This window comes from Kryptolebias marmoratus, linkage group LG12, assembly GCF_001649575.2.
Source record: "Kryptolebias marmoratus isolate JLee-2015 linkage group LG12, ASM164957v2, whole genome shotgun sequence".
NCBI classification, from domain to species: domain Eukaryota; kingdom Metazoa; phylum Chordata; class Actinopteri; order Cyprinodontiformes; family Rivulidae; genus Kryptolebias; species Kryptolebias marmoratus.
In genome coordinates, this window is record NC_051441.1 from 2,049,459 (window position 1) to 2,077,104 (window position 27,646).

The following is a 27,646-nucleotide window of genomic DNA, read 5'->3' on the forward strand; positions in this document are numbered from 1 at the left end:
AAAAAGATAGAGGGGGTAACCACAGTCGGGTGAGTGTCCAAAGGATTAATTTTGCCCCCAATTCCTTTTGTGATTTTTTTTTTCTTCTTCTTTTTTAACCGCTCTTTCCCCAAGGACAGGTCCTATGTTATTTATGCTAGAAATAGCAGCACTGGGATCCTGTGTATGCATGCGAGATCACACTGCTCGCCATCTCTCACATGTATTACATCTTCAAGCAATTATCAGGCAGCGCCGGCCATGCTCCTTGCTCCCCGGCACATACCTCTATAAGTATATATATAGAAACTAAAGGAATGGGACTTGTTTGGCCAGAATATCTTAATGCCTCCACTACAGACCTCAGGTCCAGTATCCCAGTCCACATAACTCAAGTAAGTGACAAAGCCTCCCTGGGGAGCTTGGTGGGGGGATGTGACGAAAATAAGAGAATGGGTGTATCTTAGTCAGGGTTTGAAGTTAATATCCTCCTCTTCTCTATCACAGCAGTTTGTACAACTTCATTGACTTTGTTTCTGTTCAAATGTCCAACCTATTAGTACAGTGGAGTAGAAATAACCAGAGATCGAGTTAGCATCTCTGTGAAAAGAATTCTTCCTCACTCCTGCCCCTGGTGCCCATCTTTTCAAAGGCTGTTTGAGCAACCACGCTGTTCAAGTTTTGTAGATAATTACACCACTATTATGGCAGCCAACAGTGTTTTGCATTTGCTGCTTCCTGACATTCACCCATGGCACCACAGCTGTGCCGTTTAATTGGGTAAAGCGGGCAGGTTTGTTGGTGTTGCTGTGTGAGGCCGTGTCACCGGTATCCTCTCCTCCTCGGATCTCTCTGTTTGCTGTTTCCTGACACCTCACTAACTGCCTCTAATTAATCTGGCTGCTTACAACTCGACTCTACCGCCACTGCTGCTCACCTTCTCCTGTCTTCTCACCTCTTTCTCCTTCTCCTCCCTCCCCCTTTTTGTCTGTGTCCATCTTTTACCTTTTTCTCTCTACCTGTGGCTAACACGGCACTCTCAGGGCTTTGGGTTTGTAACTTTTGAAACAAGCACAGATGCTGATCGTGCACGGGAGAAACTAAATGGTACAATCGTTGAGGGACGCAAAATAGAGGTGCTTTCATTTTTTCCCTTTTCCTATATTTTGTCTTTGTTGCTTGCTGCCTTCTGAACTTAATTATAAACCCATGCAAAAGCATGTGACTGTGGTGTGTGTGACTCTGCATCTCTGAGAGTGTGTATGTGTGTCTGGTTGCATGCACGCATATAACTCGTTCGCAGAAAAATAAAGAAACTATACATGCCAAGATGGACACACCAGTTGTCCATCATCACCTGAAAAAGCAGAATGAATGCATGCCCTCATCGTCTGGGTTCTTATCAAATCTGAAAAGACCTGCACTCCTCCTCCACCATGGTTTAATGTTGCCTGCTCTGATTCTGTTTTTGTTTACAACGAGCCAAGCTCCCACTCAGCAATAGTCATTAGGTCAATAAAAAAAGCACAGTCTGTTTTTCTTTTTGAATACATTTATTTATTCAACCAGTTACTGAAATTGTAAAATGCTCTTTTTTATTTATACTTGAAGGTAATTGGTGCATGCTGTTCTCTTCGTTCTGGTGATATAAGTAGCAAATTCAGGATGGAATAAACCAAAATCAAAATTTCAAAAACATTTATGTAATCATTTTGTCATTTTTTATGAATTATTTTTGGTTTGCTTGCTTGCTTGTGGCCCACAGTGGATGTTTTGATGCTGTTGTAAAGATTTGTAATCACAGGGTGTGTATTCCTGCTTTAGGTGAACAATGCAACCGCACGGGTGATGACAAACAAAAAAGTGGCCAACCCTTACACAAATGGTAAGGACCCTACTGTGTCGTAAAGTCTGTAAAAACTGAGCCTCCATGAAGATATGAAATTAGTTTTTCTCTGTTCACAGGGTGGAAGCTGAATCCAGTAGTAGGAGCTGTCTATGGTCCTGAACTGTATGCTGGTAGGAGTCCTTTCTCTTTTCGTTTTTATTTCCCTACCTTCCTCAACATGCACTGCACCATACCTGAGCCGCAGCCAATCCCAATCTGAACCCTGAATTTCTACAATCAGGTTCATCCTGAACCTACTGAACATGAAATTCCCCGTAAATCAAAGTGAATCCAAGAGCGGCTCAGATAAGCAGTGGATGATCCAAGCTGCTCTGAGTGGCTGAGGGAGCCTGAGCCATTGTTTGCGCAGTGTGCAACTGTAAAGCTAGGGAGAAAAAAAATGATTTCAAGAGCAAGCGCCCCTGCAACTGTTATCAGATTGTGGAGGCTGCTGCTGTGGATGGATTTGCCAAGTGCGCCAGATTGACTTTTACAGAGCTAACCGAATAAGGGAGATTGAGTGAGCGATATTGTTGGCACCCACCCTGTCGAAGGCCACTATTCCTTCTGGTCTCAGTAATGGAGGAATGAGATGAGCTCAGTGGGGTTTTCCCTATCTCTCTCTGCCTCGACATGCCAGCTTTATTGCTGTATGTTATATGAACCCTTTGCATTTTAATGAGGGGGAAATGGTACTATTTCATTTGGAAGAAGTGCTGAGCACATCGCGCCACTTTAACGGCTTTCCTTTCTGCTCATTAGACTAAAATCTGTTCATTCCCCGGACAGCTTTACGGCGAACCTCTAAATAACTGTCCATGACAGAAAGCAGTCATCTATCATTTTTATTTCATCCCCAACCCCTCACCCTCTCCAAGCCTCCTCCCCTGCCTCCCACTCACCCCATCCTCCTCTCCTCCACACTCCTTTGGTTTCAACATCTTCCCCGGATGATTATTTATGCACACAAACATGCACACCTCCCAGAGTGTTGCACTTAGAGACTCAAACAAATGCATTTTGACACGATTGGGGGAAATTTTGTTCAAACCAAAGATCTGAGTGTTATGTAACTCACATAAGCATTTATTTTACTGCCCTACATGTGTGCACACACCACCAGCACCTGCCTTGTTTTCTTACACTCAGACCAAAGCATACCAGCACACAGAGAAAGATAACCTATGTAGAACACAGACACTAATACATGTCTCCTCTTTCATGCACGCGTTTTCCATTTCACTCTCTCTCTCTCTGACACACACACACACACACACACACACACACACACCCCAAATCATCTCATAAATCAGAGGGAGTGTGGTCCACCACTCCAGGCAGGGGAAGCAGGAGGGGTTGGGTGATTTATTGGCTGCTAATTTTTCAAGTCGTCTTGACATGGCGCTGGAGTTTGCCAAGCCTAAACGACAACATATGCTTGCCAGCTGGGAAGATGGGAAACATAAATAAGAGATACATTTTTGAAACAAAACCTTCCTAATGTGCAGAAACAGCCTGTTTTATTTTAAAAACACAACCCTGATCAGGACTTTGAATGTTATGTTCCTCCCTGCTTTAGAAATGAAAAAAAAAACATGTTGTAGAATTCAAAACATATTCCAAAATCATCATAGTTATAGTTAATATACTTTCGGTGGGAGTAAAATGGGATATAAAGGCGATTAATCACTGTTTATCAGTCCTCATTTCTGTGCAGGAGATCAGTGAAATTGGGAGCCATAAATCCTGGCTCGGTGACAGCACACTTCGTCTCCATTCGTCCTGGCGCTACAGGTTTATTGTCCTCAAAACCCATTCAGGAGAATGACGGATGAGAGCCTCACGCTGGCTCCCCACTCTTAACCTCTTCCAGGGTAGATTGGCTCCGCCTCCTGATGGAGGAGGGGAGTGAGGGGTACCTGCTTGGGCCTGCGGCACCAGCCCCTGGCTCCAAATCCTCCTCCAACAGCAGGTTCCCAATTAAATGAAAGAACTGGCAATGAAACTTAGAACTGGCACAAATCATACTGTTCAGCCTCTGATAGGCAAACAATGCCTGTCCTTACATTTCTCCTGTTTTAATGTGGACTAATGTGATTTTAAACTCCATAGTAGATGTATACATTACTGCATGTACTGACTGAGTGGCCACATGAAGCTTTAATTCGTGTGCTGTGTATTTGGAAAGCAGATGCAGGTGATAATTTTACATGAAAACATGGGGGGGAAATGATTTAAATAAGTAAGAAAGAGCCTGTGAGGCAGATCTGCATGCAGTTCATATTACTCTGTTTAGCTCATCCTAATATAATTGGGAAACTTTTCTTCATTACTCTTGTTGGAGGTTTCAGCACCACAGACAGCTGTCACTTAAAAATGCCATCATATGGCCACCCCCTCAGGCTACCACTCAGAGGCTCTTCTCTGCAGCTAATTCCAATGGAGACAGGAGATGAGTAGCTTTTCACTTACCAATTCATTTTTTCTGTTACTACGGTGGGGTTTTCTTGAGGACTCGTGAAAAGCTACCAGCTGTGTAAATGACAAAAAAGAAAGGCTAATTGCCATCTTAATATATGTAGACAGATTCTCTCATTGTTGGAGTGTACTTTAGGGGGATAATTAAGCTCCAGACTCTTGATTAGATTAAGCTGTTTTTGGTCCCCAGTGCGTGGATTAAATGCTCATGTATTTGAGCAGGAAGTATTAGAAAGATCAACCTTGTGGAAAATCAGATCTTTCTTTATGGGAGCTGGTTATGACCCCATCATTGGCACAGAGCTGGATTACCCCAGGTCCAACTGGCTCTGCAGGTATTGAGCTTCTTTCAAGTTGACACATATGACATATGAGGTGCCGGGTGACCCTGCCGCCCTCCAGCACATAACTCATATTTTCTCCAGCGCCCCTCCCGGAAAAGGTGTTTGACTTTGGTGGCTAGACCAGGTTTGTGCTCTCGTACGCCACGGCTGTTGTTGCTTCTCACGCGCTTACCAAGGTGTGACAGTACCTTTGATTTATGGGTTATTATTGAAGCAGTGTAGCCTATCGCCAACTCATTATGAGTTTACATTCACATACATCACTGCATGCAGATTGCATACAAATTTTCAAAAAAGAAAGGAAGAAGCATATTTTTTTTGGATAAGGGAACAACAAACACTGTAGAAAAAGGTCTGTATTTGCCCTTTAGCAACTGTGCTCTCAGGCTACCACTGTTCCCAAAAAAAGACTAATTTAAATGTCAAGGTCAGCATTATAAATCACTCGAAGGGGGAAAAGGGGGCACCCTGTAAGTCCAGACAGTTTGCTGGTACACTGGCAGTAAACAAAGTGCCATGCATGTTGGAAGGTGGGTGCAGCGGGGTATGTGGGCGTCACCTGGCTAAATGAGATGCAAAGTTTGAATATGTGTCTGGACTCGCTAATGGAGCATAATGTTAATGGCAGAAGACATTAAACCTGGCTCTCTGTTTTAAAAAGCACCACTAATCTGTTTCCCTGTCAGCTTTATTAAAGCAGCGGGGCTGGAGTGTGCATTGTTCATTATGGTGCTCACTGGTTGCAACCAACTGTGGGGCTAACACCACAAACACCAAACAGAAGCCCATAGCATGCTGCTACAATGGACTTTTATTGCTGTCCAATTTCTGTTAGGCCATCTCAGCCACAGTAGCAGGTTCACATTGGATTCAAGCTATTAACCTGTGCTATTCACCCAAACCGAGGCACCACCCACCCAACAAGATCAGTCAGCTCACTGTTACAGATCGATCTCTGATTGGACCATGTCTGTGATGGAGTCACTAAAAACATGTCATGAAAATGAGTAAAGAAGAAGAGCAAGTGATAAAGAGGCCTTTACTGGAGATGAGGAGTAATGGTGCTGACTGTTTTTTAATGGACTTGACTTGGAAAAGAGGAAATTACAATTGGAGGAAGAGTTGGGGCCAACTTAATCATGCCTAGAATCCGAGTGTTTGTATGCAGTTCTGCAGCCTGTAATCAGATAGACACTGGACTGATTGAAGGTTAAGCGGAGACCTGATAGTCACATAAGCTGTCCTCTAGTCTCGTTGTGATCGTTTTGTTGAACCAACACCTCTCACCCAACACACCCTGATCTCATCCTGGAGCTGCCTGGACAGACATGGCTTTAGAGCTGGGGTTTGTTCTGGGTCAGATTGTTCAACAATCACATCACAATTCTCTCGTCTACAACACCTAGAATCGTGGTCTTCACTGCTAGCCCATTGGGTGTAAACTATGCAAAAGCCATGGTGTGAAACTAGTGGTATTGCATCCATTACCTGCCTGGACTTCAAGGCTGCCCCCTGCCAGGCATCAGGGAAGGATGCGTACAGCAAATGTGGATCCTTGCTGAGTACGGCACAAAGCAGTGAGCTAGGAAAGGGGAGAGTGCTCGATGAGGCGCACCTAGAAAAGATTAAATCTATTGTTTCCTTGTCTTCCACGTAATGCATTCTGTCATAGGGAAAACGGTGCCACACGTCTCTCTCTAATGTATTCTGTCATAAGGTAAGCAATGCCAAGTCGAGGATGTTCGCTGAAAGTTATTTTCTCTTTCTTTTGTGTGTATGTTTTATTTTTTTCCACTCCACAGTAACAGGGTTTCCCTACCCTGCCACAGGCGCTACGGTGGCCTACAGGGGTGCCCACTTGCGGGGACGGGGACGGGCTGTGTACAACACATTCCGCACAGCTCCACCACCTCCACCAATCCCTGCTTATGGAGCGTGAGTACTAAACCTCTAATCGCAGTCTAGATACATCAGCATGTTTTACTGTAGCCACAAAACAGAAATATAAGATTTGTATACAATTATTAGAGCTATTTGTTTAATTGTTATTGTTGTGGTCAAAATTTAATAGCATAACTAAAATGTTTGGAATCTTGTAGTAATCTCAGATTGTTGTTCTTTTTTATAGTTTAGTATCTAGGTAGGTGCATGTCCAACCTTTACGTGTTGTTTATTGGTATGTTCGTTGACAAAGCCAGGGTAAGAGCTGTAGGGAGCTGAGATAGTGTATTACCAGGCAGATCTCAGTGGACTGTGACCAGGGTTTGCACTGATCTCTGGGCTGGGTGCAGCTTCACACTCACCTCTTATCTGCAGCTGTCTGTGTGGTCATAGGAGAGGTCTGACGGAGGCCGCCTGAAGGCCTGGTGTAGCCGTCTATCTGTGATTAGATCTGGATCCGTCTTACTGCAGAAAGACTTGCTGCTGAAACCGGGACTAGAAATCCCTCCCTCCCACTCTGTGGCCCCTTTGGAACTGATGGCAGCTGTTTGATTTATATAGCAGAGTCATGTGACAAAGCTGCTTTCACTGCTTCCTATTGTACTCTTCTTCTCTCTACACAACCGCTGCAGCAGCTGGAAAGACAAACAACTTTAGCAGAGCAGAAAATTGGACAGGGAACCGAAATGGTTGCACCTTTCAGTTTAACGTGTCATTCATTATTTGTGGTACAGTGCACTGAAGCTGCCAAAAGCTGACCCTCCAGACACACAAATAGTAAAAATGGCCATGGCTGAGATTCAGCAGGGTAGACCAAATCTACTAACTTTCCTTTCTTGTTCTACAATTTCACAGTGTGGTGTACCAAGATGGCTTCTACGGTGCTGAGATCTATGTAAGTACAGTTGGCTCTTCTTCATGCCTGCTTAGATGAAACAGAAGTAAAGCAGACAAGAGATTCAGCCCAGGAGACAAAAACGTGATCTCCTCAGCCCCCAGCTTTCACTCAGCCTTGCTGCCAAGCTGGCGTCGATTAGCCCCCTGTCTAGTGTGCCAAGAAACCCAACAACAAAATTTAAAACCCCCTCAGCTCCTCCCTCCTCGCTCTCTCTTCCTATGATCTCAGACTTTGGCAGAAAGATAGACCCTGACTCAGTGTCCCATGTCAAGTTAGGTCATTTACTCCTTCAGATTTGTCTAGGTTTTTAGGGCCTCCCTCCTCTGTCCTATTTTGTGTTCACTCAGAGGGCTTGGCTGGGATATCCCTGCCTGCCCCAGGGGGGTCTGCACAGGCCTGAGTGGAGCCAGTTCCTCCCAGCAATCACCGTGAGGGAGATAAGAGGAGCAGCAGATAAAGGGATTTGCCATCCCTCTGGATGTGTCCATGCAGGCAGGGTCACATCAGGGCCTGGTCTTGCTGCATGTTGCCCTTGACAGAGAAGAACATGGACACTCTGGAGATAATGCTGAAATCACCACTCTGCCCCAGTTTGACAGTCCAAATGTTTGAGTGTGTGAGCGTCTAATTTGTTTCTTTGATTTCAGTGATTTTTTGCTCACTTCTGTTCAGACAATGAGATGACAGTAGTCACAGCAGCAGAAACAGCTGCTTCTTCACTTTCACCCTGACAAAAATTGGGGACTGGGACTGAAACACTCAGCTCCATAATATATGACTTACACAGCAGCCCACATGATAAGACAGTATTTCACTAGCTTTTATTGCACAGAGACCCACCATCATAGAAGAGATCTGGGCTGTGCTCTGAGTGATGTTTGTCTCATTCAGGCACCTCCAGCTAAGTCCTGATATCTCTTGACCAGGGCCTGGCCAGGTTGATTCATCACTCACCGCATCCTCTAGGGCTTCACTGCCATTAGTTTAGGCGATGACCACTGCACTGCTTCAGACTTGTTGAGTGTGCATGGAGATTTGACTGACCTGGTGGAAGCTGTCCTTTATCCCTCAGAGTCCTAAACAATCATTCAGGGCACGCTGGAATGCTGTCAAATGCAGCCGGCTGATATCTGAAAAAGTGTATGTATGCACATATAAATATATACCAGCAAGATTGCATATGCTAATACATATGCATGTCCCACCATGTGAAACACGTGAGTGCACACATACATGATTGCACTAACACATACTCGCTATGACAAAATAACAAATGTGCCGCACTGCTGTGTGCAGGATTTGACAATGTGGTGATTTATTGGCCCCTGTTTGTTCGGGCTGTTGCTGTAATCAGCACAGTCCCAAGGCATGCTTGTCCCACAGGAAGTCATCTGCTTTGAGTACTGTGACTTCCTGTCCCTCTGGAAATCCATGACAACAATTGGAAGACTGGGATTGAATCAGAATGGCCCCGCCTTATTTTCCCATGCAGACCAGGAGGCAAACTCTCAATCGGACGACTTCCCCCTTGCGTTTAAAAATGAATGAAAACATGCAATATTAAAAGCCACCTATCCGCTGTATGGACACAGATGGGCACACACTCCAGTGGCACTAATAGAAAAACAGTAGGAGAACAGCTTCATTTTTCAAAGAGAGTAATAGCAGCACTCCAAAATGAGGTCTTTAATTCCTTTCCCACTCTGGCAAATGAATACAGCAGTCCTCACTCCCCAATGGTCCAACTGTCTTCTGCCTTCTTACTTCATTTGTGAACCAGGGGGGCCGTGTAAAGGAAAAAGGGGTTCTTTAATAATGTAGCAGCAGAAAGTCCTCACTCTAAAAATGGGCTGAATTTGGGGAGTTAACTCACGTGGCCTCGGCGATGCTGCTACTCTAGTGAGTTTCTGGTGTGACAATAAGTTGCTTCTCTGAGCATCATTTATTCCCCTATTGCCACCTCCCTCCAAACACCATATATCAAACAGCACCCTCTGGTGTCTCCAAGGGAACCTGCAGATAACCAAAGTGCTGTGCTGTGACATTTAACTATTGAGGCAATTTAAAGCTCAGTGTCTATATTGTTGTTTTCTTGTGTATCTGAGTTCTAACCTTTCCTTGTGCAGGTTGTGTTTAATCACTAATTAATACTCTGGTATTTTAACAGGGTGGCTATGCAGCATACAGATTTGCCCAGCCCACCACCACCGCTGCTTACAGTGACAGGTGAGAAGCTTTCTCAATCAGTAAAAATAAAATCACTTACTGTATATTAAATGTGTGTGTATTAAAAAATGATGGGTATTTAACAAGAAAAGACTACCATGAAATACTTAATTTGTTGCAGGGTCTTTTGATTCATCTTTTTCACTGGCACCTAGACACTGCACGAGGATTATACAGTCAAACATTAGCAACAATCTTAAGGCCATGTTTCACACGAATGCTTAAGAAAATGCAGAAAATGCATTTTCCATCAGCAGCAGGCAGGAGAAACAAAGTCTTATACAGATGCATTAATGTAGGATAAGATGATAGATACATCTATACAATGTTCGACAAAGCTATCTTTGGTAACGAGAACTTTACTGACTGAAGCAGAAAAAGTTGAGGACTAGGAGAAGGTGGCTTTTTGCTTTGCATAATTAGTGTTTTTGTAACAATAAGGAACATATCTATGGGCCAAACGTAGAAGTGATGAATGGTGGCTGCTTCCTCAGCATTTTATAATATTCTGTGAAGGTTATTTAGGGTTCCTGAGGTTTTCTTGCTCTAATTTTATCTTATCCATTAGGCATGCCACCATATTCTTTTTTTAGCTCGGAGCTAAAGAACACACACACACACACACACACAAAAAGCACTAACCTTGTTGGATTCGATGAGAAAAGCAGTGATATATGTTGTGACTCTCTTCTAGTGATGGGAGAGTGGGTATATCACTGTGGTATTTATGAATGGCCTCAGGTCTGTGGGAGAAGAGGGGACAGAAAGAAGGGGGCAGATGGACCAGGAGGAAGTCTATCACTTCTGAGTGATGTCAGTCTGGTCCAGGTGTGCTCTTTTTGAGGAGGCGTCGCTGATTCATTTTGGCCCCTGAAAGCTGTTGTCAGCTGGGATCTGTGCTGGTTTGGGAATCTAATCTGGAAAGGATTGAGCATGTCACTTGTGATAATGTACAACCTGCCCGAGAGCCTGAAGATGATATCGATAATGTAAGATTTATCAGACCTCGCTGCGGCTCGAATTATGAGCAGCCGTGCTCGGAGAGAGCAGAAATTGGACAGCAGCCTTTTTTTTTTTCCTCTGAGTGATTTAATCCATGTTTCTCTTGCCCATACTTTTCACTAAAATTTAATATATTTCACACCCAACTTGTTTGTTTTGTCTGTGTTTCCTTTTGAATAAACGGTCATGCCCATCGGATCAATAGAACTTTGTCTGGATTGTATCAGCAAATACCTTATCCAAAGAGAAGCCAGCCAATCACAGAAAAGAGGTCACCAGGATTGTGGAAGGCGTGTGAAAATCTCACAGTTCTCAGAGGCTACATTACCAAAGCCTTTTGAGTAACTAAACTGAGTTCAGACCAGTGAGTGGGTTGTGTCAGAGGGGCCAGTCAACTCTGTGACATTGGACAGGGTGGTTTGAACCGCTGCTCATCACTCTTGTGAGAGTCATTTTGTAGACATATTATCCTTAGAGGGCTTGTGGGATTTGGTGCTCACTGAAGATAAAAGGACCACAGAGACTTCCCCTGACAATCTCATGGCACCAGTTTCCTCCCCAAAGAGACCAAACAACCTTTCTGATTTCACGTTCTGCCTGCTGACCTTGGGTGCCACTGGACCTAAATGGGCATCACATGTAGTTCATGCAGGAGACATGAATGCTGTGTGTCTTGTTGATTCCTTTGTGAGAATTTCTTCCTCTCCACTTTTTTTTTTTATTCTTGGTTGATTTGGTGCCCTCAGTCCTTGGCTGGGTGTGCCTTATCTTCTCTGTGCAGACCCTCATTTGCAAGCAAGCACTGAAAGGGGGGAAAAAAACAGAAGGAAAGTAAATAGAGGAATATGTGAAGTTGAATAAATAAATAAATAAGGCATACACATCTTGTCCTGTCTTAGAAGGAAATTGGAAGGATTAGTTCCAAACCAGCAACAATGAAAAGACAAGGGCGTGAGCCCAGTGTGCAGCCTGGGTAAACAAGCTCAGGGAGAAAGACCAAGCCCTCCAGCTCCAACTGTGTTCCCCTCTTTGCATCTTTCTTCCTCTGCTCATTACCTGTTCCATTCACCGAATCAAGATGACAATGAAAAGACAAGTATAATTCACCAACCTTCGAACTCTCCACCTTGTATGGTGTAGGTGGCTGAGGAGGGAAATGATTGATTGTGTTAAAAATTTGAGGGGTTGAGCATTAAACAAGCATGCATAATTGTGTTTTCTCCACTTCTTATCATGCAGCTATGGCAGAGTCTATGCAACAGCAGACCCCTATCACCACACGATTGGCCCTGCTGCCACATACAGTGTGGGGACCATGGTAAGTGTGAGAGCACCGCCTGTTACTGTCTCCAACATTATAACACCAGCAAGAACACACTCTAAAATAAAGGCCAGAGACTTTAGTGGCCTCTGGTTTTTATTCACGTATTTTTCATTAATTTAGTTTTTGTCATGCTCTCTGGCACACCCTAGTGGGGCTGAGCAGTACTGTGAAACCTTTGGCATGTTTGGAAGTTGGCTCAGACATTTTTAGTGCAGTAAATGTATGTTATGCCACACAAGCTCACCTCATGCATTACTGATTCAATACTAGTTCCTCATGTAATGAAAATGATCACTGCAGTGTTTTTCGTTCCATTTTAACTCAAACTTTATGTTCATTTCTCATCAGTCAACTTGCTGTTCAGTGAGTTGGATCATTTTTTTTTATTATTTTCCATTCAGCCAAATCTGAAAGAATGAAGTTCAATTGTTAATGTCTGTTTTTAGCTAGCTTTTGCAGCTACTGTAACATCAAAGATGAAAAATGATGATAAGTAAAAAAAAAAAACATATATACATCTTTTTTTTTTAAAGTTTCTCTTTGGTTTTGCTTTATGACCATGAGGGGAAAGGACTGGGCTCACAGACCAAACCCAGAGATTAAGGACCATCAAACGCATGCAGCAGCGTGCCGTGGGACATAAATGAGAGAGCAAGTCGGAGAAGGAGGGGGAGTTGTCTCACCCTCCTCTTCTGCCCACAACCTTGATCGGAGGCGTGCTCTTTGCTTGAGAAATGACTCAAATTTACCATTCCGGCATGCATGCAATTTTTCAACAACATGAAAAAAATAAAGCTTTCAGTTCCCCGGTGCAGCTGCTAGCTAAAAGCTTTCATTAATTAAGACATTTCTTTCTCCCTCTTCATTTACTTAATTAAAAAAAATGTGCTTGAATGTTTTTTATTCTTTCTTTTTTCCCTCCAAATTTCCTTCCCTTTCTCTCACACTTAAATCATCCTCTCAATGAAAGTAGAAGACGGGACCTGGCCCCTAAAAATATCAGAGCTAATGCCGTGTGTGTTGGGAGCTTGGGGAAGTAATGCAGACTCAGAAGGGTGTGTGTGTGGTGTTAAACAAAAAGTGAGGCTACAGGGGGACACTCTGTGCTGAGGCCAACATCTAATAAAGTCCAGAGCTAAAGAAAAAAGAGCAGTTTGGTTCCTAATTCTTTAATCATATTTGATTAATGCTTATCCAGCAGAGTGCAGTCATTTTTGCATTTAAAAGCTATACAATAATTAGTTCCTCTGAGGTTGGAAACTCTCTTTACTCATTTCCAGCTCGCAGACGCATCTCAAATGGATGAAAGTTTCAAACAAGCAAGAGGACTCCCCGAAATTAGGCAAAATTAGCCTTTGAAGACATACAGTGGCCTTTTGAGTTTAAATTTCTAATTGAAAGAGAAGCACATGGATATGAAAGGAGGGATTGTGTGTGTGCATGAGCAGGTGTGCATGCGTAGGCCCACTTGCATGCTTTATGTGTCTCTGCCCTAGATATCTTGAGCATGGTGCTAAATCTAAGGGTTAATATCCTGTGGTGGTTTGCCCCTGCAGAAAGGTGCAGGCACCTCTGCTAGACTTGAAAAGGAGCTGTGATTAAACCTCTCTGAACTTATTCTGCTTTTGGGTGAATGTCTGATGTTTTTTTACAGCCCTGCAAGAATTGATTTCTTCCAGTAGAAAAATAAATATATATATACACACACACACTTTTTTTCCCCTTTTAATTATTGTAATTAGAAGAAATATTCAAGCCCAGGACTAGTGTTTATATGCTTCTCATTTAAGTAAGTGTTTTTATTAATAAGAAAAAAAATGCACCAGCTTAGCTCCAACTCCACCGACCCTGTTCCTAACACACACTCAGAGTCTAAGCAGTCAGGCAATCAATTCAGCAAAAAAACAATTATTGGCTTAAATATATCAAACTATCAATCTGCCTCATGACCATCCATATAAAGAATGTTATTCCAACATGAAAAGTCAATAACTTTAAAGGAAGGAAATTTGTAGAGAAAGAGAATCCAACGAAAGCTGTCACCTGAATACTGATTGGTACTTTTTCATCTTTGATGTTGCAGGCTAGCCTATACAGAGGAGGGTACAGTCGCTTCACTCCCTACTAAAAGAAAGAAAAAAGCGAGAAAAGACAGAGAGAGATTACCCCAAACAACAAACAAACAAAAAAAATATATCTATCTTTAAAAGATAAAAAAAGACTAACAAAACAAGTGAACCCCCAGTCCTTGGTGGAGAGCTAAATCAAACAAAAAGCTTCCAGGTCCACATGCTGAGCCCCTCCCCTGACACCCTCTCAAGCAGATATTTCTACAACAACCTCTTTGATGTCATCATTGGTCTGCTCTTGTTTTGTATTCATTTTTTGTGCTTCTGGTTTTCTTTTGGGAACTTTTATGCACATGTGCATTATCTTGATTGCTGTATATGGGTGCTGTGTCACCATAACCAATGTGAGCCTACTGCAGCACGCATGATGCATGCTCAGAGGTGTGTGTATGCAGATGCTGTCATCTGACTAAGAATATACTGGGACACTTCTATGTTAAAAACTCACTGAACAAGTAGGAATCAGGTCAATGCTGATCAACATCCCATTTAATTCACTTTCTAACTTTAGCCCTCATGGAACCTTCTAGAAATTCACAGTGAACAGCATGCCCGGTGATTCTTAGCTCAAAGACAGCACTGCTATGATTGCTCTGTTTTTACTTTTAACATTAAAGTGTCCAACTGTTGTGCACTTGCAGTGGAGCCTTACAAGCTGTACAATGTGGAATGACGGCATGCAGAGTTAAGGGGTCATAAAGGCCAGATTTCAGTTTTAGAACTCACAATGCTCATGTGGCGGCCCGGTCTCCTGCAAATCCTTTTATATGCGACTACTCTGCAGCAGCAGTTAGGTTTTTGTGGTAAATGTAACGCTGGCAGTGTTGTGTTCAGGGACAACCATCGCAGAAGCACAGCCAAAAGGAAATATCACGGATGAGCATTTGCTTTTCCCATTGGCAGCCTAAATTCACATCTCATCTCATGCTCAGTGGTATTTTTAATAATTTATAGGAGCGATTGGGAGTGAACACAAACCAAATGAAGCGTTCATTTTAAGCTGCCTGAAACTGCTCCAAGGGTTCCTGTTCTTTTATTTGACCTTGTTTATTAAATGTCCTTTCTCCGAGCTAAAGTGATAATCCTACAGAGATCAGTTTTTCTTACACTTAATAAGGCTCTTCCACAACCACAGAGGACATTATAGCAGTGTTTAAAAAGTTCTCCCAATAAGGTGTAAACAGAACCTTAGGCCTGCAACTGAGGAAGTTCTACAGTAAGAATTTATGCACAAAAATTGTTCTAAAAGCTGCAATTATTGGAAGATACAGTTTACATGTAGAGCTTATTGTATTCATGGAAAAAGTGTGGAGGAGCAGAGTTTTATTAAATAACACAGAAAACTGAGAAATTGGTTGTGACTGTAGCCTGTTAATAAGATTTATTAGAGCACAGGTGTAATAGATTACTGTGGAGCAATTAGATCAGTCAATTGACAGATGAGTTGCTTTGTAAAGTAAGACTTTGACACTTTTGGTGCATGTTTTTGTACACAGGGACTCTGAATTTTTGGTATACTGAAACAGTTTGAAGACGCAACCTTCGACTTGAGGAAATCAAAATAATATTTTTTAGTGTGGATTAGTTGCACACATTACAGCATTGCAGTAAGTTTGTCTGCAGTGTGCATTTCCCTAAAATGACGTAGAGTGCAAAGTAGACGCATATGAACTGAATTTGCAGCAGACGCGGTCACATATCCTCACTAATACTCGGTAGCAGAAAATCTGTACACCAAATACTTTTCTCATCATCTCTCACACACAGTAATAACACAGCACGGAGGTGGGTGAATGCAGCAGAGGGCTGTTCTTCTACAAGTCACTGGTATTTTTTCTTTAAGCATTGCACAAAATCTTTTACCTCAGGATAAACTAACTGAACTTCACAAAGTAGAATACAGAGCTACTCACTTCTCAGCAGGCAGGACAGTTTTGTTTCTAAAACAACCAGCAGGTTTGTCCTCTTTGCGACACCTCCCTCCACGAGGAGCTGATGTATGATTTTTGTTTAAGTGGAGAGACCCCAAGAGAGAATGATAAAATAAGACTGTACTGTATTATATAGATAGACATATACTGTATAACACACTTTATACACACAAGTATAAGAAGATATAAAAAAAGACACCTAGACATTCAAAGATGTAACGTGAGTGTGTGTGTGTGTAGAGAGCAGAAGTGCTCGCCTCCTAGTAAACATACAGTCATTGCATTGGCTTCTATTTGTGCTACGTGAGTTGGATTTAAAAGAAAATCTCTGTGTAGCTACTGTTAGCTGGCAAAAACTTTAGTGCAGCTATGGAAACTCAAAGCTATTACCAATACTATTTAATTTACATGTACTCACAGAAGTGTTTGTGATCTCCAAAAAAAAAAAAATGTTTGTTGCACTTTTTTTCCAACACTTTCTGAAATGTAACATATTTATGAAAAATCTCATATACAGATAGTCATGTTTAGTCACGATGTTAAATGACAGAGTAATGTTGTATATCAAAAAAGAAAATTAAACATTATCTCATGAGTGAAGAAAAAAAAAAGAATTAAAAATGACTTTGTTCTTCCTTTTCTAAGCTAGTATGTATGCTCCACAACATTTGGAGTTTTTATAAAAAGCAAAACCAACTTCCAAAATTATTTTTATCATTTGCAAACGAGCGTTTCTCATATAAACTCTGCAGCAGAGTAAATGTGTGGGTGTTCAGTTAGTGATCACTATTAGTAAGCTAGACTTGAATGAAATAGATTTAATTTTTTTTTATCTGAATGTGTGTGCCTATGTGCTATATACAAACATACATATATATATATAAAAAAAATTAAATATGCATTAGAATGTTTGACTGTTTGAAGGAGGAGGGAATGCAGTGTGCTAACATGCTGTGTTTGTAGTTAGCCAACAGTTTTGGATGACTTCACTCCAAGTCCCTGTAATAACATCAGTACATCAACACTCTGACCTCTGACCTCAGAAAAACCAGCAGTAGTAAAAACAAAGAAACCATGAACTTTAAACACTTTTTTCAACGTTACCTTTGAAGCAGGGGTATCAAACTCAAACTCACAACTGAGCTAAATTAAGCACTTGGCCTTGTTTTTATTGGAAAGATAAATCTGTCAGGTGAAGCCAAATGCAGAAAACATTTGATTAGTATGTAGAGAAGAGCATTGTGTCTGCAATGAAACATTAAAACTGTGCAGTAATCTCTTAGACTCTTTCCTCATTGGTATCGATCAAAGCCCAAACTTCAGAATTGCTGTATGCTCAGTTTTTAAACAAAATGAGCAGCAACAGAATCTACCTGTATTTTGGCTCTCAACCATGTTGGCGTTTCCAATTCATTCTAGGATTCGTGTACTTTAAATCTGTGAACCACGTATAATACAGATAAAATATGACGCGTGGGTTAAAAGCTGCATCAGTCCACAGCACAGAGTATGTTATTTACATCTATAGAATCAATTCTCTCTCTTTTTGGTTTAGTTGGATAACCTAAATACTTCTAAAAATACTTCTTTGTGGCACCTGGGTAGTTCAAAGATCCTTCGGACACAATAACACATTTATTAAAAGTAGACTGAACCAACGCAGATACTGTACTCTAAACAGAGACCAGTCTTTAATTAATACCTGAGCTAATCGTGTTAATAGTTTCCCTTCCACTTTAACTGTGGATGCTGAACATGAAGAGTATTTCTCAGAAAAATATGAATACTAGAGAACCTTCCAGGTTGTTTTATAGACAAAAAGAAAGTGCTTTAGTAGAGTAAAAGGCAAAGCAGAAATGAATGAATATAATTCATCATGATGGTGGAGTTTCTCCCAGAGCTGAACACATATCATTTAAACAGTCTGTCAGCTATTCATGAGATAATCCAAATGACCACTTTTAATATTGGAAAGTATAAAACTACAATTATTTATTCATTTGTGCTCAAATATTAAGAAGTTAATGTCAAATTAGAAATATGATGTTGTATCTTTCACCAACTTATTCAGTTGTGAAGAACAAAAACTCATGTTTAAATACAGATACCTAGACAGGGCCACATTACAGGCTGTTTTATGCAAACAAAATCTGTTGTTTAAAAAAAAAAACGCAATTAGTTTTGAGCTTTTCCTCCTTTAAAACTGGCATTTTACTCTGTAAATAGATTACTGCTTTAATAATAGTTTATCTAAATGATTTGTGGTTCCTGCTGCTGAAATAGACTTTTTAATCCATTATGGTCATCAGAGTGTGGTGATACACTAATTCACTTTTGGTAATTACGCTGAATGTTAAAAATCATTAGCATATGCAATGCAATTAAGAGAAAATGGAGATCTGTTTATGAATGTAAGCCAGCCCCACAAACATCTCACTTTCTTTTTTTTATAAACATCACTAAAAGTTTTATTTATGTCCTAATGTTGTGTTATTACAGGGACAAGTTTGAGTTTTGTCATCAGGAGTAACAGTCTGCACGGGTTTGTCAACAGTTTACAAGAAAAAGTTAAAGCTAGTGTTTAACTGTTTCAATGTCAGCTTATCAAGGCTTAAATGTTAAAGATATATTCATGATTAGCAGTCAGTATTGTAAAGATCTAATGCCTTTTATTATGCTTAAAGTCAAATGTGAATTTATAGTAGAAAGACTTTTTTTTTAGGTTTGTTTGCTTTTTGTTGTATTCCATAACCAGCTTAATATGCAACTAGTCCTCTCTTTGATTCATATGTTTACACTTATTACTATTAGTGTTGAGATATGTTTACATATGGAAAAAAAACAAACTCTTTATGCATCATTTATATTTACAAGTATTCACTAAGCCCTGATAAGCTGGCAGGTGAATTTATTATTACACCTAAAATATTTGTACAAAAGAAAACCAAGCAAAAAAGTTGCAGCACTTGTAAATACATTTAAATGTATATACACACAAACTATAACATGATTCTCTGAGTAACTGTTTTATATGTATTCCTATATGAAGTGGGGTTATATGTGTATTTTGAATTCTATGTAATTTCATAATGAGAATATTGTCTGAAAGGTGTAAGGTAATTTTGTTTTTGGATTAATTTCATAGGTAAAGATATATTATGAGCCTTTTTTTCTTTATTCTTGAAACCTTTTTGTTGTCAGTATGTCACATAAGTAACCTCTGATTGTTTTTTGAGTGTCAGAATAAAACAGTTATAAGAACATTATGTCTGCCTTCACACATGAATGTTGTTGTTGTTCTTGTCATTTTTTCCAACAAAATCTGATTTGGGACTCTTTCAATTTCCCTCCTCTATATTTTTGTTCTTTATGAGTGTTTTTTTTCTTTCCTGGGTTTTTTTGTGCCCAACACCTGAAAGTGTCTGGCCATATAGATAGTTTAAAAGATCAATTAGGCAACTTGTATTTATAATATATAAAAATTAGCTTCTAATGAAGTCTTTATTTCTGAAAATATTAGTTGAGCCTTTAAAAAATCTGCACCAATTAGGTAATGTTTACATTCTTGATCCACAGCATTGTTTGCTAATTGTTCCTTTTGAATCAGCAAACCTACATCTCATGGGATATGAGTAAAACTAAATGCTAGCCTAGCCCAAAATTAATAGAAGTGATGTTAGTTTGAGGGATGAGATGACTTCCCAATTTGTAGAGATTTACAGAAACGCATGATGTGATTGGATGAGCAGAGCAGCCATGTTTTGATGCTGTTTACCAATTAAATCTAGATGCATTAATTTATTACATCGTTACACCAATAAAATCTGATGCATTTAATTATTAGATGGAGAGTCTGCAAACAGGTTTGTTTCTACAGACATCCACTTAATAATAGAAGCTAAAGACTGAGTTTTATCAGTAAAAAATACATTAAAATACTTATTTCCACTGTGGTTTAATAAGACAAAAGAGTTAGAAGAGTGTAGTTATGTTTGTGTATGAAGAAAGTTTTTTACTCTTTGAGGAGAACTGCACTGAAAGTGTGCTTCACTCTGGAAAAATATTTACCTAGGTTTTATCATTTAGATTACAGAAAATTTAGGTTTAGTCTTTTCACAGCTGAGGTAATTGTAGTCAGTGTTAGAGGACTACAATTACATAAAACAAGCTTTGTTTATGAGGTAGCAAAGAATTTGTCAAAAAACTGATATAAGATCATTATTTTGCTGTATAGTACTGTATTGAATTGGTTCTTGCTGCTTGTGTATCTAATGAATCAGAATGGCAGCAGGATATCGAGACAAGGCTCTTAAAAGCCAAATGTTGGCTCTAACTAGAATTTGCGTTAGCAGCATTAGCTTCAACAGCAGTGTAATTAGCAAAAACATGCTACAGTAGATTTCAAAGAACATAATTTTGAATTACATAAGGAAAATCTGTGTTTAGTAGGGAATTTTTGTAAAAACAAAAAATAAAATTAAAAAAAACAAGTCATAGCCCCCCCCATCTCCAGAACGAACTCCACATTTTCATATTTGAACAGTTAAAATAGCACATTTTATGCAGAGAAAACAAAGAGGAAAACGGTATGAATGCTGAATCAGCTGCAACTACTGTAGTACAGAATTTTACAAACTACTTTAACGAGGCAAAGTTATCCAAGACAACACATAAATCAAAGATAAAAATGAGCACAACGACAACAATGATACAAAAACTGTTGTCTTAATCAAAGACAACAGCTGCAGTGGAGTTTTCTAAGCTTGTTTCTGATTCTAATGTGACGGCTGCAGATCTCTATCTGGATGGCTCAGAACGACCAGGTTTTAACAGAACTCACAAAGATGCACAGACTCTAACACCCGAACGAACCCCGAATCCTTCAAGTCTGTGGGTGATTAATATATTTGTGTCTGCAGTCCTTCCCGTTCTAGGCTGCCTGTCAGCAAGGACTATATGTAGCTGCAGCTCTATTGTGCTCTCTCCCCGCTGAGCTGTAAGACCGTGCGTGGATATTTTTGTATGGCAGCTCCCCAGTGAGCACACTGTAAAGCGGAGGTATAGAACAGATAGAGGTTGTGAAAAGCTCAGACCAGTTACAGTAAGAAGAGATGAGGGGAGGGGATGAGCTAGGCGGGGTGGATGCTGATTGAGCGTGCCACTTGTTTGACTGTTCGGGTGAGGGGCGGTTAGGGTGGAGCACTGCACTACAAAGGCATTTTGAAATTAAAGCCTCATCGTCTTCCATTTCCTTATTTTTTCATCAGAAGCTCCACAGAGCTGCTGAAGATTGTTGTAAATTAGCAAGCATCTGTCAGGACGAGGGGTCCTGGGAAGCTCGCCTGCCCCTGACACCCACTCCCCTCCGCCCCCATCCAGCCCCGTCACACTGAGACTTTCTGCCAAAGTGCCGATCTCCACTTGTGTGATTACAGCTCACTCTGATCTTTATTCTGGGGAGGGTAGCAGCAGGGCTTGTTTTGGCAGGCGGAAGGCCTTCTTTTATGCCACGACACAGGAGCAGGATGAAAACTGAATGAAGTTGTTGTCTCTCAGCTCCCAAAGTTTCTGTAGTCGAGTTGAAAATCGTTCTTTCCCTTCGGGTGTTATGACTCTGTGCTCTAACCTCATGTTGAACTTTCTCCTTCTAAAAGTGTACATTACATAGATGGGGAAAACACTGAGGCTTTTAAGAAAATGTGTTGCTTATTGCATACCTTGTTTTATATGTTTACATGTTTTTTCTTTCTTTGACAACCATGAAAATTTATTCTGAAAGAAACTTTCACTGAGCTTCTCCACACTTTTACAGCCCTCCTCATTATGCACCACTATCATAAAAAAATCCATAACATTCTGCATATTTACCAGTTTCCCCACTTCTCTCCCCTGTTTCTAGTAAATACAAAATGAAGAGCTGTACTCAGTATTGATGGACATCACAGATGAAAACAGCAAGGAGAGGAGAACTAGCTTTAAGAAAATAACACAAGAAGAAGACGAGAAGGAGTCCCTCTACTGAGGCTGGCGAGGAAAGACGGGAGGCGTACAAAGTGGCGCCGCGGCAGTGGTGTCAAACCAGCCACAAACTTGACAGATGGAGTGAGCCAGTTTCCACCAGGGACCACCTTTTTGCCGGGTAGAAAAGGACAGAGAGAGAAAGAAGTGTCCCGTTATTATAAAACATTTTATTTTTCTATACTTTTGTGATTTACAATGGTAAAAAAAAAAAAAAAAAAACGTGTGTATAAAGCAGTATATATGTACAAATCTGTTTTTATGTTTTTGGTAAGGGAGATGAACAGTTGGCCCTTGATGCTGATTCTGTGGTATGCAGGAAGGAGGAGGGAGGACCTCACCCCCCCTCCTCTCTCTTTGGCACACTGCTCTGTCACCGAGGTCGTGTAAAAAAAGAAACTAAAAAAAAAAGAAAGAAAAAAACAAAAAGGTGGCAGGGAGAGCTCGGCATCTAGGCAGATGCACTTTCTATGCTGTACTTCCTGTGGCTGGAGTCAAAGGTCAGCTTCCTGGTCTTGCTGCTCAGCCTTCTTCCTTCCTTACTATCTTCCTTCCTTTTTGGGCCGATGATGACGCCGCTGCTTCCTCCTTCTTGTGGTGTCATTGGCCTGCAGCGCCTACTGTTAGCAGCGTCCCCCGTGGATACTGTCGTGATGTCACTTCCTTTTGGCAGCACCATTGGGCATCCCCGCCCTCCCCAATGGGCAGCATCACTGGTTTACAGCTTTGGGGAGTGGGGGGGGATGAGCCACGGCGGGACGGTGAGACGGTATGAAGCCGAGCCTCCCCGTCTGCCCCTCTCCACGCCCCAGCAGAGGTCACTGACTTTAGGACTATTTAGAAAAGATTTAAAAAAAAAAAAAAAAAAAAAAAAAAAGAAGAAGAAGAAGCGCAGAAGCCGCTGACTTTATTCACCTGCCAGACTTCAAGCCCAAGCCTTTGTGTCACTTTGCACCGACGGACAAACTATCAGACCAACATGAAAACAAGGTGCGTACAATTACCAAGGATGCACGTTTCCATCTGACGAGAATAACTCATCAACATCCATGTAACAAATTGAATTATTATCAAGTAATCCCATTGTATTACATCAGCAGGTGCATAACCAAAACAGAAGCCTGAGGCATATAGACTATGTCGCTAGATAAAACATTATAGAAACACAGTAGTGCCCATCCAACAGTATCAAGGAACGAGGGCTGATATGTGATTTCTTTTTTGTCAGTGTATTCTGAGAGTATTTGTGTTTTCTTTTTCAGCACTCAAAACTTTTGAACAGAAAAAAAAAAAAGTTTTAATTTTGTGGAAGCAGAACCTTAATTCTTTATATCAGGAGAGTCACTGTAAACGTGTTTAATCAAGAATGTTGGTTCAGTTTTTGAATGTATTTTATTGTCTAGGGTGTCCAATAAGTATGTATTCTTTTTCTGTATATAAATATATATACATATCTATTATATGGGCTGTGGTGATGTCAGGGAATAGAGGGGGTGGCAGGAAAGCCTCTGGCCCCCTGAGCATAGTTATCAGAACTCCCTCCAACTAAATATGTCCCTGATATTTACTGTAACATGTGATCATGTGTTATATGATTGAAAGTGTGATGGTGATTGTGTGAACTGATCTCCCCTGGAACCCACCTTTATCACACAAACACACACACAGATGAACAACACATGCTGGATTTCAGACACAAACATTGTTGCCCCATTCAGAGCTAAACATCACATCTAACTTTCAAACCGATCGTCCAGAACAATAATTACATCTGCTGTAACTCTGACTCTTCACTGGAGCTACAAAGGCTAATTAGTGTATGGTGTTGCAGGTGTCAAAAAGAAAAAGTTTATGAATATTGATTTTTTCTTTATTACTTGAACCAAAGTTTGGTTTGAACAAGCGGCCTCAGCGCTCTTTGATCAGTAGACGGCGGGACTCTGTGATGATGGCGAGCCTGAATGTGTATTGACGTGACCCAGATTTCCTTCACTCACGGCTGCTGAGGACAAGCTCACTCTTCAGCTAATTTAACGAGCTGCGCTGAAGACGACCAGCTGTCCTGCAGACGCCACAGTTTACAAACCACAGTTCTCATGCTGACCCTGGTGGGCAGGCGGATTTATTGAATATTGGACATAACCTGCTGGCCCTGAGAAGAAGCTTTTTTTTTTTCCTTTTTCTTTTGCCCAATCAGAGGCAAGCAGGTTTGGGTGAAGCACAACTTTGTTTGAGAGTTCAGGGTACACTACTACTTGTTTAGTAGTGGTTTGTGGGAGTTATTCCAAGAGGGTAAGAATACATAAAGCTCCAGACTTTCTGTACAAAACTACAGTGTGTACTGTTAATATCCTGTACAGTGAATCTCACCTCACACTTTTTGATTAATTTCATCTTATTTCAGGTTTAAAAAAAAAAAAATGTTCTGATTCAGGGCTCCTACCCACACGCGACCTCTGCTCATTTGTAGACAGCATCTCATATATTAAAGAGTATCTATATCATGGCAACTAACTGTTGTGAAGTCTAATTGGGGTAAAGTCGGTCATTTGTTCTCCCATACAGCTATCATATACAGATTTAGCATCTTCATTCCTGTAGGTTTGTTTCTGAGTCAACTGATTCTGCTGACCTACTTACAGCACTAAAACTTGTGGTGGGTCAGAACCAACTCAGGAGCAGGTTGGAGTTTTAGTTTGACGCAGAGATAAAGAGCCACAGTTTGTTTTTTCCTTCTTCAGTTCAGATTTTATTTTTTCCTCATATGGTTGGAGTTTATCCACTGAATTATCTATGCATAACGCCACAAAAAACTTGATGTCATGTGTGATAGGCACATTTTTGAGAGAACACTGTTGTGTACTTACTCTAGTTTGTATTAGCAGATAAAGTTAGAGGCGACAACACTGTTGTGTGTTTTACTTTTGTCTACAAATCTTTAAAAAAGTAAAAAAAAAAAAAGTATCTCCAAGCTCTTAGTTACACTCTTTCTCTGTCAAAATTTGTTTTTAGAAAGTGAAAAAAAAGAAGAAAAAAAAAGTAGTTTTTAGAAAACATTACTAAAGCTGAAGTGCATTTTTAGGGACTATTTTCAGGAGCGGATGAATCCACACAGGAGGCTGTAGTGAATTTTTGAGGCAGCAGCACGGATTTGGGATAAAAGTCGCCACCTGCAGCAGAGTGGTGTACTGATGGGGTTTTATTTTTGTTTTTTTAAACCGACAATGCCCTCTGGCTCTAACACAACACTTATTTGTGATTATGTCGGGTTATTATCTGTTCAAGAGATTTGAGCTGCAGTCCTGTTTATTTTTTTAAGTAGAGGGTAAAACGTAGCATTTCTATGGGACAGTGTTGCAGAGATTCATGCCGGGCATCAGGCTGCCTCAGTTTCAGTTTATGCAAAGTGAAAATGGCTGACTGACTAACTTTAAACTGACAGTAAAAGATTCTTAAATTTTTACCTGATGCACATTTATTAACAACATTTGCAGTAAAGTAGTTCAAAATAATGTCACAACCTTTCATTGTTCCTAGTAATAATTGTTGTAGAATTAGGATTATAATAGAGGCTGAGTGCAATGTTGTCATTTTAGAATTTCTACTGAAGTTTCACGTTTTCATCCAGTTAAAACAAAGATGTTCAACACTAAACGTGTGTGAGTACATCACTTCCGCTACAATAACCGCTTTAAATGTGTGTGCAGCTTTGCAGTTATCTTTAAAGTGCAGGTGTTTTGCTTAAAAAAAAGAAAAGAAAATTGTGAGCATATTAGTGAAGCTCTTTTTGACATGTGTAGTAATGAAAAGTCCCATCCCTGCTTACGGGTTAGATCCTGTTCTATAGCTTTTATTGCATGACCATATTTTATCATCGTTTTTCATTCTCCACCTACAGCTCCCCTTAAGTGATTAGCTGCCAAAGCCTCATGTGAGCTGTAGTTTAATACTGAGAAAAAATAAATGCAAGATGAATTTTATTGCCTTAGAACTTTGTCTTTTTATCCAGATGATATATAAAAAAAACCCTGCTCCATACATTTTAGACATTTTTAATGAAGCAGTTTGATTTTCCTAGTGTTGTTAGCTGCACTGGCAGTGAGTAAGGATTAAAGAATTCTTTGTTAAAGGCGTTTTGTTTTCTTTGTGACTGTGGTGGTTTATTTCTGCTCACTGGAGCTCACTCTGAACTTTAGCTGCGTCCAGAAGAGTGGATCTAAAACTCCAGCCTGCACCGGAGCAGAGGGACGGAGCAGGGGGACGGGGACCGCGTCACAGTGGCCCTCCCCCCCTCCTTCCTTCAGATGCCTTCAGTATAATGAACTGGTCCTGATCTTCCTGAGCACAACTGATTAAGCTGTGACACTTGCAGGATGCCCCCCCACCCCCTTCTAGAGAGTCCCTGCTTCCAACATACCCCATGTAACAGCCTCCCACATCCCATCCCAGCCTTCTAGTGTGCGAGTCGACTGGCCCCTTTTGTATTCCTGGTGTTCTGTACATAAAAACTTTCACCCCCAGTTACCTCGTCCTTCCTCTCTCAGCTCTTATTTTTGGGGGAAAAACATGAAAGAAAGGGGGGAAAAAATAAAAAAAAACATTCTTCGACTCCCCCAAATCTTGTATTTTGTTCTAATAATGACAAAAGTTTATTTATAAGGATTTTTTAAAATCTCTTTCTCCTTTTTGTAAATGTTCCAGTTAAATAATGTTTAAAAAAAAGTTAAAAAAAACTAAATGGATATATTGAAAGGTTAAAAAAATGTCTCTAGAAGTCCCTGCCCCTTCCTCTGGCTCTGTACTCTAAACTTTGTGTTTTTGTTTTTTTCTCTTTCTGTATGCTTCTCTTTACGTGCTTCAGATGAAGAGTTCTATTTATTATGACATTAACGTTATTATAATTATGACTAATTATTAATATTATCATCCTCATCATCCTCATTATTATCATTAATAAACTTGTCTACTTCAGCTGCGGTGTGTCAGTGCTGGTTTCTGGTGAGTGATGGCTTGCTGTGCGCTCAGGGTGGACTGGGTCTCGGGGTAACACTACAAATCCCACAGCACAACCGGACTGAACCGCCACATGGGATAAACCAGGTGGGAAAGGGCGGGGCTTCTCTCCAAGACCCATTTGTCTTGTGCCAAACCCCCTCTGAGAATACAAGATGGAGAGCGGCTGTCTGTCGCCGAGGCCGCCATTTACCCAACCAGAGAAAGACAAACAAAGACCGAAAGACTGAAGCCTGTGAGTGGAAAAATATAGACACAGGCCTTCAGGGACAAGGAGGAGAAGCAAAACACAAATGTAAATACTTCAGAAGATCAGTGCCTCTCCATCATTGACTTTGTTTAATCCTTTGAGCCTTTACAAATAATAGAAGATGGGGATTTTTCCCCCTCACAACACAAAAAAAGTCCAGAAAATGTTATTTGTGTTACTTTACTGCTATAGAAACATTTGCACAACGAGTCTTAGAAATGGTTC

The 27,646-nt window shown here is 40.7% G+C and overlaps 1 protein-coding gene across 11 annotated transcripts in view; it reads left to right on the forward strand.

Moving 5' to 3' along the window:
- rbfox3a (RNA binding fox-1 homolog 3a) overlaps positions 1–25,119 on the forward strand; it is a 562,538-nt gene extending 537,419 nt beyond the window's left edge. For 9 of the 11 annotated variants that reach the window (XM_017419373.3, XM_017419379.3, XM_025006642.2 and 6 more), the window contains 8 exons: positions 1,023–1,115; positions 1,804–1,864; positions 1,945–1,998; positions 6,492–6,624; positions 7,486–7,525; positions 9,696–9,754; positions 11,996–12,074; positions 14,164–20,329. In XM_017419373.3, the coding sequence (XP_017274862.1) occupies positions 1,023–1,115; positions 1,804–1,864; positions 1,945–1,998; positions 6,492–6,624; positions 7,486–7,525; positions 9,696–9,754; positions 11,996–12,074; positions 14,164–14,208 (564 nt within the window). In that variant the 3' untranslated portion in view covers positions 14,209–20,329. Of the gene's footprint in view, positions 1–1,022; positions 1,116–1,803; positions 1,865–1,944; positions 1,999–6,491; positions 6,625–7,485; positions 7,526–9,695; positions 9,755–11,995; positions 12,075–14,163; positions 20,330–22,039 lie in introns of those variants that run through there. The other 2 variants (XM_017419378.3, XM_025006644.2) reach the window with 2 other exon arrangements.
- Positions 25,120–27,646: the final 2,527 nt, after the last annotated feature.